Genomic DNA, 18809 nt, shown 5'->3' on the forward strand with positions numbered 1-18809 from the left:
TCGCCCAGTTACCAGGGTGTCCGTACGCCGTACACTTCACCAACGTCCCAAGTCACAGACAGCACATGTGACTCCGGGTTGTCGTCTCTAAACACGCTGGTACTCCCTTAACCAGTTCCCAAGGGAGACCACGCAGTTCATAGAACTTCACAAGCACTACCGGGCCTGTCCGATACCTGACGGGAGCTCCGGCTCCACCTGCTGACTCCTTGCCAGTCCACACCTCCGGGTAAGCTGCCTTACAGGGATCACCAACTTGCCTGGCCGGCACACACTAGTCAGTCCAGAGCCACTGAAGGATTGTAGCTTCCCCAGTTCCACTGTGCACTGCTCCGGGATCCGGTCCTCCTCCTAGGACCTCCCACGCCAGCAGGTGCTTTCCAGGAAGCCTCCTCCCAGGCTTCCAACACAGGAACACACCGAGCCCTCAGGAACTCCCTCAGGGATTTTGCACTTGGACCCTTCAGGTCCAAACACTGGAACCACACAGGAACATGTGACCCACACTCTGGTCACGTTATGTACCTGTAACCACACCCACAGTAATGGATCACATGGGCTGGTCACGTGATCCTGACATCACTGCAGGTCAATTCTCACGGCCTCAATACAACTCCGTGCACATCCCGGGGACACCATGCAGCGCCCCCTACCTGTTACAGGGGTTACTGCATCACATATATCACAGCACATAGACTTCAATGATCAGGAGCTACATTCTTTATGGCAAATAACAGGTTAACTTAAAAAGTGAATACAGGTAGGAGCAATGATGCTTAGCACTTGTATATGGCAGAATGACGCCATCTACCCTATATACGGTTTACTGAGGCAACACCACAGAAAAAAAAAAAGTTATATGGAGGAAAACAAATGAAACACAATTTCTCCTCTTTCTTATACCTGGCTTTAGCTACTTAAAATAAAAACTGCTATAATGTGGCAAGTGTGATTCACCTAAATTATTTTCTTTTTAATCTCTGAAAACAGGGGGGGAAAAAGAAAAAAAAAAAAAAAAATCACAATCCTGGAAAGTTTATTTTAGCCAGCCTGAACTGGTCAACTGAAATCAGAAGTTTAAGAACACGATGCCGAGCAGAGACCAATGTATAGTGAATAATAATAAATGATAAAAGATTGTATTCTTTCAATCAAACAAGCTCCATGGAGCCGGGCGGGCCGTCTGACCAAGCTACAGAACACAACCCTCCCTGCTGAACAATGGTGCCGAGGCCATTCGCGTGTCTTCAGACAATAGTGGCGGGCCAGTTACAGGCTCGTAGCGCTCCGAGCGATGCCAGCCAGGAGTACGATCAGACAAGAGAACAAAAAGAGACTGGACACGACCCAAGAACCAGAAACCGCACGGAAAGTTCAGTACTGACTACAGGATCCAAAGAAAAACACCCTAAGGGAGTGGGAACTCAGAAGCAGGCGCACCCCGACACTGCCAGCAATTCACAGCCCCCATAACCTGAGGAGGTGGCAACAGAACAAGTCCAGGGGCCCTGCACATGTATTATACGGCCTGCACATCCCCTAATGTTTAACTTTAGAGTCCGTACACTAGAGCACAATCACACAGTAATGAAGAACTGATCCAACATCACATATAACCAGGTACATCCGGGAGCAGAACAGCCTGTGTAATGCCGCCATCTGTGTGCACCCCGGGCTATACAGTGCTGCGATACTTATACAGTGTTACTCCTAAGGTCTAGTCTGTCCTAGAGCCCAGCTGAATCCTGCCAGCAGCTACTGGAAGTAATGCTCCAGCCATATGCACAAGCCTGTAGAATGAAGCCTCCCAGTGCTCCCAGTGGGCTCCATATCAGCACACAGCTCGCCCAGTGACGTAGATAAACCTGTCACACTGCATGGCTTAGCTGCTGGGAGGGAATCTGTTACGGTTCTTGTCCAAAATCCAACTGACAGAAATGGGACATAATCCAGAATCAGCAGAAGTAACGCACCGCAGCTACAAGGTTACCCAACCTATAATGTAGGTAACTATGCAGAACAGCACGGACATCACGGACAGTAAAATCTTATGTTCCTGCCAAGCTTTAAAGGGGGTTATCCAGTGCCTTCATATCCATAGCTAGAGGGTCTCCCAGATGCATCCCAAAAATCAGTGCAGGACAAGCGAATGATGCCTGGCGGCCACTATGAAGGACTGGGGGGCCGCTCCTGTCACCTCGTGATGTAGAAGTGAAGACAGTACAAGACACTGCACTAATAGTTCTCGGGCTCGTATAGTTTGATGGTGCTCAAAAAGGTTATTCCCAAGAAAGTTATCCCCAATCCTCAGGATACAGAACACGCTGATCGCTGGGGTACAAGAGAGCTTCATCTCCGCTCCATTGAGTATGACGCTTTACAGAGTCCCATTCTCAAGAATATTGGAGGGTCCAATGAGACCTCCAGCAATCAAGAAATTATCTCCTAACAAATGGAGTGGAGACAAGTTACTATTAGTGATGAGCGAGTGTACTCGTTGCTTGGGTTTTCCTGAGCACGCTCGGGTGGTCTCCGAGTATTTATGGCTGCTCGGAGCTTTAGTTTTCATCACTGGCAGCATGATTTACAGCTATTAGCCTGCTTGATTACTTGTGCGGATTCCCTAGCAACACGGTAACCCCCACAAGTACTCAGGCTGGCTAGTAGCTGTAAATCATTCAGCTGCTGCGACTAAATCTCCGAGTAGTCATAAATAGTCGGAGGACACCCAAGCGTGCTCAGGGAAAACCCGAGCAACAAGTATACTCGCTCATCACTAGTTACTATCTTGGGAATAGGCCAACAATTATGGTTTAAAAGAGGGTTTCTGGTACAAAAGTCTGACAAAGGCAGTAAATGCTATTCGTTAAAATCGGCCATTAGCTCCCTGACCCCTATAGTTCCAAAGCCACTGCTACAGTGCTCCCCAGTGGTCTTCATTCATGCAGTTTACCTAGTGACCACTGCAGCCAATCACTTCTCACAGGGCTAAAGCAGAGGAGGGTCAGATGAGACGTGGCTGCATTGGTCTTGTGGCAGACACTACTGAAAGGGAACCAGCGGGGAGAACAGTAGCAACCACACTGGAGTGACAGGTTCATTAGATTAGTAATTGCCGTTTTATCATTAACCCCATGTAGTCCGCTAACTGGAGAAGATGACACTATTCTCTATGTAGCCCCTCGCTTCCAGTGATCGGGGTGCTGCAGGGAGCAGGTAGTCACCGCTCACAGTAATCAGTGCACTCTGCAGTGTGTGTGTGCTGAGCAAGCCGTCCATCAATGTGCTGGGGACGGATTACAGCCGCGCTCACAGTATAGTGAGAGAGGACTATCTGCTCCCTGTAGCACCACGAGCACTGGAAATAAGTGGCTACAAAGAGGAAAAAAAATGTAATTTCCTCCCACAACTGCTGCTCTAGTAAGATGGATAAACTGGTTTAAGACAGGGGTCATTAATCTGCAGACTAACCTCAGATCTGCAATTAAAGTGTTTCTTGAGGGCATAGGATCTAACCAGAATCTCTCATCCCTCTTCACATCTAACACACAGGGCTCAGAAAAGAGCGCGGTCACTAAGGATGTCCCCTGTGTCAATAAAGTTCCACAAATCTACTTTGAGGACAATATATAAAACTCTCAAAAATGTGTCACCTCCTGGTGCCCTACAGGTGTGACATGGAGGGGGATCTATACTAGATGGGGGTGGAATTAGCAGAGTTTTACCAACTTACAAAGTGATGTCACATCCCAGCAATGTGCCATCTCTCATCGGTGGAGGATGTCCAACCTCTAGGTCTTCTACGGATTCCAATAATGAAGGAGATGAAGCACTGGCCCAAAATCCAAAGTAATGTTCCTCCTAAATCCCCGTCCGTTTGTGTCAATCAAAACTATTTTGTAATATATCTGAATTACAAACTCGCCATCCATCTTCCCTAACTACATGCACTGCTTTTCTATTTATTTCTGTCCCCACTTCCCTTTTCATTAAGGAGTCATCAGGGGGCAGAGGCTGCGGTCAATGCTGGCGCCCCTGTCCCCTCCACGGAATGAAGAAGGGAAATTACTTTGGAGTTCAGAACACCCCTTTAAGCTTCCTGCGCAGCAGCTGCCCCAGTCACATAGCTGGTAGGAACAGCAGCAAGTCTCATTCATCAATGGTTATACGTTTTGCTGGGCGCCTCTCTACGGGAAAAGTTTGCACAGAGGTTGCAGTGCTAATGCCAGCATTGTATCACCTTCATTTTTGGCACTGTAGAGACCATGTGGTGGGACCCTACATCAGTGACAGCATATCCCTGCAATATGCCATGGCTTTATAGGATGGCAACAAAGTCAAGGAAGAAAAGGAACAAACGGGCAAAAAAAACAAAGAAGGAAAAACATCTTTCCGTATGTATAAGATATGACTTACTCAGGCTGTGGGTCTGGAGGGATCTCTGAGGTAGACAAACTGGAAATGTTTTCAACACTTGGAGCCAAGTTTATAGCTTCCTTCTCCACATCGTTAGTGTCACTGTCACCGAGCGGTTGTACATCTAGCACCTGCTGCTCTGGTTGTTTGCTCTGCACAAAATCAAGTCACATTAGGAAGAAAAAAAAATACATACAATACCTTCACAAAACAAAGAAACTAACACTGCTGAACCTATCATCAGGTTTTGAGAGGATAGTAAACCATAGGATTTCTCCGGGTAAGGCTAAAGTAGAAGTCCTGCCTACAAGTAGGTATTAATGTGTTGGGCTTAATGTTAATTCCTCACTTGTCTGATTTCTGATCATTGGAGTTGCCAAATTCTCCTGAGACCACCAAGTCTGAGAATGAGAGGGCTGCATCTCCTTCCAAGCTCTTCCTGAACTGGCTGCGGAGGGTCTTGGGGCAGGTTGCGGAGTCTGGCTGGGCAGGGAAATCCAGCAGAGGACACAGTGCTGAAATCCGCAATTTCATTCTTGGATTCAGTCTCAGGGATCAGAGTTTGAGGCTCCCATCAATCAGAAAGCGACATCATATCCTAGCGATGTATGCAATCACTTTGTAAGTCAGGAATAGCCCTTTAACTGATGGGAAAAACTAGAATCACCTTGTCATCCTGACTGCAGTCTAACGTGGCGTCTTCTTGCGCTTGACCTGGTGGGACAGATTCTACTGCTTCTAATATCTTCGGGGGCTCCTTTTCCTCCTAAATTGTTTCAGGAAAGAAAAATAAAAAAGTGTGTGACTGTAGACCATACAATTTACCTTTAAAATATTTTTTTATAAAAGTAATGACATGCAATATGAGAATCTCAACATCCGAAAAGGTCTTCCGGACAAGAAGGATTTCTGGAAGCCCCAGTCAGAGGACCGGTGCGGTCACAAATGTCTGTGGGAGTAGAGCCTGTCACCACCACCGCAGAACCAAGAAAACATTCAGTTCATGGGTCATCCCTCACAGATACAGTTCCTTAAATCTGAGATTTATGAGCCGAGCAATTTAGAAAATTATATTCTCACAGCTAAAGCAGCAGACAGATCCCCTACTCACTGAGGTAATGGCGTATTTTACGGATACTTCACATATTCTTAGCTTTACATTATGGCATGTGGACGAGTGTGATTCAGCAAGTACCGTTATCTCTATCAGTAATCACACTGAAGGTCGGAGGGACAGCAATCCAGAAATGGTGGCGGTTGTGTATGAACAGTATCCCTGCCCCGAGGAGCACTGAGCCTCATGGAGCATTGCACAATCCTCTATTACAGCATTGCCGGGACGGTCAGATTCTCGTCTGCGTGCGGGTCAGTCAACACCGGTCAGCGCCAAATACCGGTCAGGGTGACATTCAGAAAGTGCTTACACTTCAGAGCCAAATCCTGAGCATCAAGGCAGAACCAGTGCTTAGTCCAGTGAGGTCTGCCCTGCTGCCTGCCCAGGACGATGTATGAGCTATAGCTATCCACAATAATTAGATGAAGTATTTGGTCATCTACCATGACAAACTGAAAGGTCACCTCCACATACCTCTTTCCTGGCGGGCTCATCTTCATTTATAGTGCCTTCAGGATTCTCCGTGACTTGTTCTGCAGGAAGAATGGAGTCCTCATTGCAAAACACATGGCGGGATGGAAGCCTAAAAGAAGAAGAACACAAAAGCAAACCTAAGTAAGAGTTTAAATACAACAGTATGTCTGATCATGACACTGAAGACCCTCTAACGCATGAGTGCAAGGAAAGCAAGAGCAGATAACGTTTGTTACTTAAAGAACTCCTCCTCCCCCCCATTAAGGTTTTTATCCTGTTAGTATATTTCAGTCATCACATTAGAAAGCATTGTGAACTTACAATTGCTCATTTCGCCTTTCTACGCAGATAATTCTTCTCTTTTCTCTCCTTTATGTAGAAACAGGAAATCTTCTTTTCCCTGCATTTATCATTCCCCTCATCAACTCATGACCTAGCTGCTCCCCCTGCCATAGACTTTTTGCAGTGACCTATGACTCATGCAGGGAAAATTGACCTATTTCTACATAGAGCTTAGGCTACTTTCACACTAGCGTCGGTATGGGGCCGTTGCGCTGCGTCGGCCCGACGCATACTGTGCAAGCGCCGCACAACGGGGGCAGCAGATGCTGTTTTTCCACGCATCCACTGCCCCATTGTGAGGTGCGGGGAGGTTGGGGTGGAGTTCCGGCCGCGCATGCGCGGTCGGAAATGGCAGACCGTCGGCACAAAAAAAGTTACAAACGTTTTTTGCTGCCGGCGGTCCGCCATAACACGACGCAATCGTTGCACGACGGTTGCGACGTGTGTCAATACGTCGCAATGCATCGCTAATGTTAGTCTATGGTGAAAAAACGCATCCTGCAGACGACTTTGCAGGATGTGTTTTTTCGCCAAAACGACGCATTGTGACGTATGCAAAAAAACGCTAGTGTGAAAGTAGCCTTAGAAGGCTTCAGCTAGTCAGTTTTTAATCAGGTGACGTTATAGCCCTAATGGGAAAGAGAACAATTTGATGGATAGAAAGGCAAAATGAGCAATTGTAAGTACACAGTGCTGTGTAATAATATGATGACCGATATATTACGAGGATAAAAATTTTGATGGAAGTAGGGAGGCTTCTTTAATAAAGATGAATATGAGCCCAAAAATACACAGTTTTTAAGATCTTTAAAAATGAAAAAAACAAAACAAAAAAAAACAAAAACCTATGCTTGATGTGGTTGGACGAATGTTACGCCCATTTCTATAAAAAAAAAAAATAAAACATGCCCAATCCAATCACAGATATAATGATTAGGGGTGCATTGAACACATGAAATGCGTAATGTTGTGAGGTTTTAACTCGTCACCAGTTGTGCTGCACTTTAATAAAAGAGTATTGCTTGTCTGGAGCTGGACTATAAACTCCTATTCGTTATGGTGGCTTCAAGGCGGATACGCCGTCCGTGCTCTGGATGGTGAGGCTAATTTGCTATGGTTTATCCTAGAAGGAATTCTCACACAGTAATGAGGTAGAAGTCCCGGGATTTGTAGACAGGGCAGTAAGTGCTATGATGGGCAGCAGATCATAGTTGTGTGTTGCATTATAATGTGATTATGCCGCAGACATTAATAATTAAAGCGCAGATACACATTTACAATTTAGCTACCAATATGATTAACTATTAATACTCATTTCACACCATCACACACCGCTCTCCATCAGTGCAGCACTGACACCCCTGAATGCTAAGTGCTTTCCTACAGTACAGACTTGTCTGCTGCACCAGAAGTCTCAGGGATAAGAAAATCCAGTCTCCTGGATGCAGCATTGAATTAGTAGAAATTGCATTAGGGCATGTTCACACACTGAGAACCAAGTTAGGATTCAGCGGAGGCTTCTGTGCCCAGATTCTGCCAGAATGCACCGCCGTCCGCATCTAACACCCACTGACCAGTCCAACACAATAAGCAGATTAGGGAGTGATACTGATTGCCCTCAACCCTTCACTACCAGAGCCTTCAGGTCATTATCTCAGGTAGGTGGGGGCTTGCTGACCAGGTCTGGCATCCTATAGGTGCAGAGCAGGACCACTGCTCTGTACACTTCAGTCACTGCGGTGACATACCGCCTATTCAACCGGTGCGGCTGCTCCGGGGCCTGGAGGCAAAGGGGGACCCCTGCAAGTCGGCTAATAATGAGGGCAATCTGGCCAGTTTATCCGGCCCCGAGGCCCCCCTGGCCAGATTGCCCTCATGTGCGGCAGGCAGGGAGCAATCCCTGCAGCTCCACTGCCTGCAAGAGAAAATGGCAGCGGAGCGGAGCTGCAGGGAATGGATCCATCCTTCTTCCTTATATATAAGGATAGAGTATCACACCCCAGGTAGGAACCTCTGTAGGAGGATTTCACTCCCTTATAATATTTGGAGGTGATGGTTGGGATTGGGTGAGGGAATTAGCACTCAAAAGCTGATGCAGATATTTAGCTTGTAATAGTAAAGAGGATGAAGATAACTGGTGCGAGAGGAGAATTCATTGCAGCAGGATGACGACTCTAGAGAACAACTCGTCAGAGGCAGAAGAAATCGCTAACCATTGTATGGATCAGGTAACGTGGCGCAATAAACTGCGAAGCAAGCGAGGTCTTATACCGCACATGTACCCAGAGCATAAACAGCCTGCAGTGAGCCGAACCCCAGGATATAGAGGAGGAGAAATCAGAGATGAGATCTAAGATTACCGGGATGCCAGGAGTTGGCAATGTTGGTGGTGAGCAACCAAGGCTGGTCTGGACATCACAGTCCATGTGTGAAGCCGGGCTTATATACACTGGAGAGTACCTGTATGGTACTTCTGCCGCATGCACCGGCATGGATGCGGCTAAAGTCTAGTCTGGTGTTAGCAGGCTGGCAGTATCGCCTCTGGTTCGCACACCAGAAGTGACAAGCCAATGCAAATCAGTGAGGATGGCAGCGATCCCAGATAGGCAAAGTGACCCAGATAGTGTGAACGAGCCAACATCTGTGTACTGGGAGATTTAGCTGAAGATGGTATAGCAACAAGTGATTTGTGCCAGGATACCCGAAATAGAGAAAAATTAGAGAAAAGAAAAAAAAAAAAAAAAAAAATCAAAGAAGGACAAATGTCCTCCTTGTACAAATACTTGATTCATTCTGCAACATTAAAATCGCTACAAACACATGTAAAACGGTCGCATTTTGTACCTTATTCATCCTTGCTTCAGACTGGTGAGTCAGTAAAATTAGAGGTAAAGAGGTGCTGGTCATAAAGATAAATGCCTCCTAAGGATCCACCCTCAACCTTTTAATTCTGGCTAATACCTAAAAATGGTACTTCTATACTGGCAGGAGGGGTTGTCAGGTGACAACTTGTTTTCACTCATGAGTGCAGGTCGATTGGTGGAGTTCCGACCGCTGGGATCACCATCGATCAGCACAACTGGGCAGTTCTACCCCTGATACGGTAACTGATAAACGTGCCCAACTTCTCCATATTGTCTCTGCTCACCTACTACTCCATGCTCTATGGGGCTGGCGGAAAAAGCCAAGCGCAGCGCTCAGCAGCCCCATGGGGAATGAATGGAGGGGCGGCTGAGCGCGAGTGTCGCCGCTCCAGTGTGACAGGGATACAAGTGACCCGTTCTCCCGAATTGTGTAGGTTCCAAAATTCAAAATTCCTGAGCAACAAATGACCCCCTGTTCTGTGAATAGGTGATAACTTGTTTTCCATCAATCAACCCCTTTACTGAAAAAAGTGCTGGAGTAAAATGGAACTTGGTAATTGAGAAGCCCATTAGTACATTTATCACATCGCCAGTCTGTGTGGCACAAAAAAAATAAATAAATAAAGCTGGTGTAGATTTGAGCAATCTGTTATACCAATTTCTAACGTAAATCATAGTACTTGCCCAGCGTTCACAGCACCCGTCCCCTCTCACAAAGACTCACTTTCTCCCCCCCATTTTCTTTGCCCCACTTGACAATTTTTTTTTCCTTTTTAAGTGTATCAAACTGTTGTGGAAAAAACACAAGTCTCCCCTAAAAAACTAAACTATAGCAGAGTTCTTCAGAGGCTGGGGGGGAGGGGGACAATTCCCAGCATACCTGACAGCTGCAGCTGGAGAGTCACCACATTGAATCTGTCAGAAGGTTTTTGTCATGTACTTTGAGGACAGCATAATACAGGGCAAGAGACCCCGATTCCAGTGATGTGTCACTTACTGGGCTGCTTGGTGTAGTTCTGATACAATCCCCGTTTTCTCTGGTGTACAGGTAGCCAATGGTGGGGGCGGGGTTATTCACTAGCTGGACAGCTGTGCACGTGACACTTAGTCCAGCAGTGGTAATCTCCTGCTGATAGTATTGAAACTACAGCACACAGGATAGTAAGCAACACATCACTATAATCAGGTTTTCTTGCTCTATATTATGCTGCACTCTGATTAAATAACAAAAACCTGCTGACAGATTCCCTTTAAAACTGTGATTTCTTTATGTTTTTTTACTGGAGGCTCGCCAGACCAAACATGTGGATGCCCGGACGTACTTGTGGCTGCAGTCCATCCTATAATTACCTCAATTCATCTTCCAAAATGTCTGCTGAACCCAACAGGACAGTAAAAAGCACAAAAGGAGCATGTTGTGTTATTAAATCAAAGACTGACGCAACCAAAAGCAGGTCTGTCCCACGTACAATCACTGCTCTCATAACTATCTCACCAGAGAAGGCTGCCTCGCATTGGTATAACCACATGTTCACCTGAAAACATAAGATTACACAAATAAGTCTGACTACATGGCAAGTTTGGCAGCGTCATAAATCATGCAGTCAAAAAAAAAACGCTGTGCGCCGCAGCTACATAGCAGCACAAAGTAAGTTGACAAGGTCACATTGCAACTTCTAGGATATCACAAGCACAGCGAGCAAGCCGAAAAAGAAGAAAAAAAAAAAATGAGACCTGGTAGGACTTTCTGTGACTTGATCACGATTCCCTAGGGGTCTCTGTGCAACTCCACTCTCTCGTATTGCGCAGCAATGTAGCAGCAACATAGTGCCTTTAATGGCAGCCAAAGTCGCTGTGTAGCCAGAGCCTTAGACTACATGAACAGATGAGTAACTACTGATCAGAATCACTGTGTGTTATTCCAGAGCTGCATTTCAGGGCTGGAATCTTCCAGTATTCCCCATGGTCCAGATGCTACGGGGCATTATACATTATCCATACCTATACAAAAACAACTGACAGCTTCCATGCAATGTGCCGCCATGGACTGTAAGTATGAAATGCTTTCAGGAAACCAGATGGCACAGCAGATGCAACAGAGTCTGAAAATATAGAAAGCAAAGTGCTCCACGCAGGGAAACATCACAGCCGACACACCGCTATATTTAGTTGTTGGATACAGTATGGAGGGAGAGGGGAAGGAAAACCCAGCATACACTTACTGATCAAGCTACGGGACATTTTGCTGCAGTGACACCCACCGCATTCTGACTTTGTGGTAACTAGCAGCCATTATTCACACTGACTAAATCCTGACACTGAACAGGAAGAAAGTTTCTGCAGAATAATGACTGCACAGCGGATGTTACAGTCTGTAGCCCGCTCATCATTAGCCCACTAAAAAGGTTTGCTGTACAGTATAGTTATGTTCACATGCAACATTTTGTTTATAAAGACAAAACCTGCAATCTTGGCAGTTAAAAAAAAACAAAAACTGATCAAACTTTTTCCCCAGACTTTTTTTTGTGTCTACAGTAAATGTTTAATAAAGTCTGTTTTATACACCAAAACACAGCAGTGTTGTATTTCTTCACATTCTGTTTGCTTTCTATGGGTGCAAAATGCTGCAAAAATGCAGAAAGAATGGGCATGCTGCAGATTTGTAATCAAGTGGGTGAAAGCAGAAATGCTGCGTGTGATCATAGCCTTTGGCTACGTGAGCTGTTATTTTTGCAACTTTACAGATCCATATAACACAGCTCACCGGAGGATATTATAGGATTAACGCATCTGACATTTTATAACAGGAGAGAACATGGGGAGCTTAGAGAATAAAGGTCATCAGTGCAACCGGAAAACACTACTAGTCAGAAACACATCAATATTCAACACGTAAAAGGGAGAAAATGAGAGAAATTCATAAATTCATGAATAAGGAATCGGCCATCTGTAGGAGCAGCTGCCATCTTGATCATAGTCCCAGGTATTTGCTGAATTTTTTCACAACAAGATACTGTACATAACTTGCTCAAGTGCACATAACTCACACCATTTCTAGAGAACTTCAAAGTTAAAGAAAATAAAAAAATCTCAATCCCAATAATGTGTTGATGCTTTAAAAGCAATCTGTCAGCAGTTTTTTGCCATTTAATCTGAGAGCAGCATGATGCATGGACAGAGACCCTGATTGAAGCAATGCATCACTTACTGGGCTGCTTCTATAAAAGAAAAAAAAAATCAGTGTTTTATCAGCAGTAGATTATCACTGCGGGACTAGTTGTCTCATGTAATGTAGTCCTCCTAATCCTGCTTGGTGACAGATCCCCTTAAAAGAAGGTTGTCCAGTGTAAAATGAGCAGTGGGCAGTCACTCTATACGACTGCAGACTGGAATCTCTGCAGTGCACACACTGTATGCACTGCGAGGAGTCACTGGTTTCAGAGCTGGGAATAGCAGTGATGTATGCGATATGCATAGTCCTGGGCAAAAGCCATCCAGTGGGCGCGACTCGCTCCGTACAAGTTTAGACAAGATGGTGCGCCCACACTCCATACAGTCGCATCCACTAGACTGCTCTGGCCCGGGAGCATGCATATCGCATACATCACTGATATTCCCAGGTCAGAAACCAGTGACTCCTCGCAGCGCACGGTGCTTGCACCGGGGGATTGGTCAAAAATCTGCAGTCACACAGCGCGACTGCAGACTTCATCTTAGACCGGACAACCCCATTAAGTCAAACCCAGTATGAAAAAAACAAAAACAAAGGCAATGTCCTAAAAAACTAAATTCCAACTGGGCTCTGACAACCACCAATACAAATGATCTATCCTTACAGGCTGCGCTCAGTTCCTCACCAGTGTACACCCACTGAGAACCTTGGGCATCTTTAGTGTAAGGCTGGGGGTTATAAACCCATTTAGGCTGTGACACGCGTCGCATGGCCTTATCACGGCACGTCACTCCTACATCGCACAGCGCATATGAATGGTGGCATGGTGACTGGCAATGTACCACAGACACCAGAGAATCACAGACACCAGAGAATCACAGACACCAGAGAATCACAGACACCAGAGAATCACAGACACCAGAGAATCACAGACACCAGAGAATCACAGACACCAGAGAATCACAGACACCAGAGAATCACAGACAGCAGATCCAGCCATGATGAAGGGCCCAGCAGCTTCCTACTAAGCTCTATATAATGGCAGGAAGAGAGCAGATTTGTATTGATATGACCCCACTCCCTGTAATCTGTCCTGCTTGTCTGTAACCACAGACAGATAAAGCTTCACAACAGGCAGAGGACAACAATATTTTGGCATGGATAATAAATTAAACTTTTCATAGTGGCTACATTTACAATCCAACAGGAATACATGTGTTGAAATGACAGAGTATTAAAAAAAGAGAAAAAAAAAAAAACTCTAGATTAGGCTGGTTTCACACTTGCGTTTGGCTGGTCTGCCTGCGGTATGGCTGCGTACCTCCTCCCTCAAGCTCCATACGCAGACCAGCCAAATTCAAGGGTGACCTTAGCCTTAGCCAATGTAAGAAAGTTTCAGTAGGCCGTGGACTGAATCTTTACAGTGGACTATGGATGGACCACTGGACTTCCATTCTTGCTACTGGCTGCTGCTAGTTGCCTTTTGCATAAGTCACCGGGAGCCCTGTGGTGGACGCAGGGGGATCACTTATAATTGATGATGGGGAGCAGGCGATTTTTATTCACCATGCTGTTATAATGGCGGTATTAGGATACAGACACTGAACACTGACATTATTCTGCTCTCCGACACAGACGGTGACAGATGCTGGGCGACAGGCTGCCATCCATCCGTAAATGAGGAGATGAATATATAATGTTTCTGGCCATCAGTAATCGTAGATATTTATGTGGCTGCAGTCTACATATTTTACATGACGCTCTGTAGTCTGTGTATGTAGCAGTTGCCAAAAGCCATCAGGACGATCACATTAGGGGAATGGCATGGGCTATAATACAGATACCGAGCGCAATCTATACCATATGGTTATTACAGCTGTCCAGGAGAAACACATGGGGAAGTCTAACGTACAGATTACAGAGGTTTCTCCAGGAAAGCGGCTCATGTAAATGACCTGGAGAGGTGCCCCCTTAATACCATGGAAAGAAGCCCCCCATGCACTTCCCTGTACGGGGCAGTGGAGCAGAAATCTCTGGGTATACGGCCCCGCTGTATGCAGAGAGTCTAAAAATACATAAAACATTCATTGACTCAAGGCCCCGGGGGACAGCGCTGCAAATATGCTTAGTAACTGAGGGGTTTTCAGAAAGCCATCAAGAACTGGGGATTTTGCTGATCTTGACACTCACAATTAACCCTTCATTCACCACATACTACAGCAAAAGCACATTAGTCTTAGACAGGAACAAACCTTTCCACATGGAGCTGCGACTGGCCAGACAGCACTACTGCTGGCCATCCGGGACATCCTGAAGCTGCCAGTCATCAACAGACCATTAAAACAGTTTTCCCCACAGTGGACATTTACCATCTGCATACAAGATAGGTCATAGATATCCAATTGATGGGACCCCCCCAGCAAACACTAGAATGGGGGTCTTTCTGTAGAGCCAGACAGGGGTTTTCTGGCATTTCAGAAGGTGGAAAGGATACAAAATGAAAAGACCCTTTAAGCCCTGCTGGACCATTGATTTGCAGCCGCATGTCATTGTTGATGGAGGGTAAGCAGAGATAAGAGTTCCAGCGGAGTAGGGGGATAAATGGTGAGAATAGGTTTATAAAAAAAATTATATATAGGCTGCGACCAATCAGCGACGGGCACAGTGCGGCCGAGAATTAGTCCCTCCCTACTCCCCAGCCGTCGGCGCCCGCTCCATACTCCCCTCCAGTCAGCACTCACAGGGTTAATGGCAGCGTTAATGGACCGCATTATGCCGCGGTGTAACGCAGTCCGTTAACGCTGCTATTAACCCTGTGTGACCAACTTTTTACTATTGAGGCTGCCTATGCAGCATCAATAGTAAAAAGATCTAATGTTAAAAATAATAATAATAAAAAAATAGTTATATACTCACCGTCCGTCGGCCCCCCGGATCAGGAACTGGCCTTTCACGCTCCTCGCGACGCTCCGGTGACCGCTCCATGCATTGCGATCTCACGAGATGATGACGTAGCGGTCTCGCGAGACCGCTACGTCATCATCTCGCGAGACCGCATTGTACTCTTGGGACCAGAGCATCGGCAAAGGCCTCGCTTGGATCCGGGGGGACGTCAGAGGGTGAATATAAAACCTTTTTTTTTATTTTTTATTTTTTAACAGGGATATGATGCCCACATTGCTATATACTACGTGGGCTGTGCTATATACTACGTGGGCTGTGCTATATACGCGATGCGATGCATGTATTTATATATATTTCCTCCATGAGGATGATTCTTGGAATACTGGAAAAAAAACACATGCAGAATATAGGATGTTCCATCTGGTGCCACAATACTAATTGATGGGAGTGCAACCCATGAGACCCCAGATGACCTGACGATTGTGGAGCCGTTTTCCTGCAGAGCAGCACTCTCTATTCTACACCTGAACAGAGCAGTTCACTGCATGAGGAGAGGACAGGAGCCCTGTATGGTCAGGATAGGCAGAGGGTATTCAACGCACTGTTTAGTTTTAAACATTGGTCGGCCCCTTGAGTTGGTCAGGCATTATTCAATTGTGCACATTGGTCAGGCAAGGTTTAACACATATCTCTAATTTATTTAAACTGTACTAATCCTAACAGCCATCAGGTGAAGAGACCAAGACAGTTTGGCTTAAACTTCAGAAAAAAAAAAAAAAAAAATTAGAAAAACGAATGTGTTTCAAATCCTGCTGTACCTACTTTTATCACTAAAAACAGAGCAAAAACTAACTGATGGCAATCTTTTTGCACTCATTGCTTTCTGGGGGTGAAAAAAAAAAAAAATCGCTGAAAAAAAAAAAAAATTGAAATGCTGCAGTTTTCCAATTCAGTCAGCAAAAAAAAAAAAAAAAGTGTCTCAGAAGTTGAGGTCTCAACTTTGGCTGCTACTGTAAAAAGCAGCTTTTAATTTAGATAAAAATGCAGCAAAAAAACCCAAAAAACAATGTGTGAACATAGCCTTATACTGGTACCGTATTTTTCGGACTATAAGACGCACCGTACCATAAGACGCACCCCAAATTTGGGGTGAAAATTGCAGAAAAAAGATTTTTTATAAGCTGGGTGTCCGTCTTATTGTCCGAATTTAAGATCTCTTGCCTGAGGGCAGGCAGTGGCAGAGCAGGGTCACAGGAGGCATGGTGGTGGCAGAGGTGAGGTGATGCTGAGGTGCGGTGGGCAGAACGGCGTGCACCTGAGCAGGGTCCCATCCTGCTTAGGTGGGTGACGCCATGGCCTGGTGTCCATGGGGAGGTTGCGGCAGTGCTGTGGCGGCGGCAGATGTGCGGTCACTTCCTCAGGTGGCGGCAGCCAGAGTCCCTTCCACATTTGAGGTGACGCCACGGCAGTACTGAAGGAGAGCAGCAGAGCTGGGTGAGTCACGGTTTTCCCGGTGGCGGCGACAGAGGTGCGGGGATGATGTGGCGCGGTGACCGGTATGGCGTGAGCAGGGTCCCGTCCACATTTGAGGTGAATCCGCAGCCCGGTATTGAAGGAGAGCAGCAGAGCTGGGTGAGATACGTTTTTCCCGGTGGCGGCGGCCATCTTTCTGAGGCCGCGCGTGCGCAGGTTCAGTACTCTGCTTCCCAGGGCTTCAGGAAAATGGCCGCGGGAGGCCACGCGTGCGCAGATGGAGATCGCGGCGGCCATTTTCCTGAAGCCGAGATCTCAATCTGCGAACTCGGCTTCAGGAAAATGGCCGCCGCGATCTCCATCTGCGCACGCGCGGCCTCCCGCGGCCATTTTCCTGAAGCCCCAGGAAGCAGAAAACTCAATCTGCACACGCGCGGCCTCAGGAAGATGGCCGCCGCCACCGGGAAGACCGTAACTCACCCAGCTCTGCTGCTCTCCTTCAATACCGGGTCGCGGATTCACCTCAAATGTGGACGGGACCCTGCTCACGCCATACCGGTCACCGCGCCACATCATCCCCGCACCTCTGTCGCCGCCACAATGCCGGTAAGCCTACGTTCCAACTATAAGACGCACCCCCCATTTTCCTCACAATTTTTTTTGGGAAAAAGTGCGTCTTATAGTCGGAAAAATACGGTAATTGGGGCTCTTGGTGACACTAATTGGGGAAGTGTTGGTGCGCTGGATGTGGCTGGCAACCGTGTCTCAGAAGTGAGTGTGACTCTTGAGGTAAAGGTTGGGGAACCATTGGAATATGGGACGGGGCTCCGAGACATCAATGATTTGGAGAAGAGACATTATAAGCATCCACTGAGTGCCCCTTTCTCAGCTAGCACAAAGAAGAAAGAAAGAAAAAAAAAAAAAACAGTCGTGCGTAGGGCCAGAATCAAGTTTTATGGATTATTAATGCCCTTCTGTATATGTCTGCATGGTCATGAAGTTCCCAGTGGGGGAGGGGCACAGTTTTTGTGCGGATATTAATGTCACAAGAGGTTTGGACTCCGCAGTGAGTCTGCACAGTGTTGGTGATTTACGCCTTCTGCTCCCCGGCACTTGACAACCCCACTCTCACTTTCTTGCTGCGATTTTGAAACCCTTCCACTTTTCAACAATACCATTCATAGTGTCCATATAGCGTATGTGCACATCACTCTCAGGGTGGCCACTTTCCCAGCCTTCATGCAGCAGACGGTCCTCGTACTGGCGACATTCCACACATTAATGCCCAGTAACCGTATTAAATGGTAGAAGCGATGAGCTCAGCACAATTCTATGTGACAGAGGTCTATGCAAACACAATTAATCCCAGAATCAGTTTGGTGACCCCGCTCTCACCGACTTCCTTTGTATTGGGACTTTAATGCGAGTTTAGACTCAGGCCGAGGACAAGGAAAAATAGCTGCCATGTAATTAAAACACGGTGACAGATAGTCTGCTACAGGACTGAGGTTTGCGAAGAAGTCCATTCACACTAGCTCAATATAAAACCTTCTAGTAAAAGGGGATGTCCACTTACACTATTTATGGCTCAAATGTACCCAGAGAAAACACCTTCCGTCACATCCACATCCAAAGTAAGGGTTCAAAAACACAAAATGGAGCATAATAATCACAGAAAATTACAAAATATGAGAAATATACTTTAATAATTGTTACTATATTTTTTTAATCAATTACACATATTAGAGCTTGAATATCAAAACAGAGCTACTTGAATACAGGGTGCAGATGCACCAGTAAATAGTGTCCCATCACGGGCATTAAATCTGAGAATGGACATTCAAAAAGAGTCTGAAAAGGACCCCTTTAAGAAATATATATCTATATATATAACTAGACTGTGGCCCGATTCTAACGCATCGGGTATTCTAGAATATGCATGTCCCCGTAGTATATGGACAATGATGATTCCAGAATTCGCGGCAGACTGTGCCCGTCGCTGATTGGTCGAGGCAACCTTTATGACATCATCGTCGCCATGGCAACCATT

General features: G+C 46.1%; 1 protein-coding gene across 4 annotated transcripts in view; it reads right to left on the reverse strand.

Annotated features, from left to right (window-relative positions):
* SUCO (SUN domain containing ossification factor) overlaps nucleotides 1-18809 on the reverse strand; it is a 96091-nt gene that overhangs the window by 55514 nt on the left and 21768 nt on the right. For all 4 annotated transcript variants that reach the window (XM_077278018.1, XM_077278019.1, XM_077278021.1 and 1 more), the window contains exons 2-4: nucleotides 6005-6113; nucleotides 5084-5182; nucleotides 4417-4568 (exon numbers count right to left, since the gene is read on the reverse strand). In XM_077278018.1, coding sequence (XP_077134133.1) covers nucleotides 4417-4568; nucleotides 5084-5182; nucleotides 6005-6113 — 360 coding nt within the window. The remainder of the gene's footprint in view (nucleotides 1-4416; nucleotides 4569-5083; nucleotides 5183-6004; nucleotides 6114-18809) is intronic.

This window comes from Ranitomeya variabilis, chromosome 8, assembly GCF_051348905.1.
Source record: "Ranitomeya variabilis isolate aRanVar5 chromosome 8, aRanVar5.hap1, whole genome shotgun sequence".
Lineage (NCBI taxonomy): Eukaryota > Metazoa > Chordata > Amphibia > Anura > Dendrobatidae > Ranitomeya > Ranitomeya variabilis.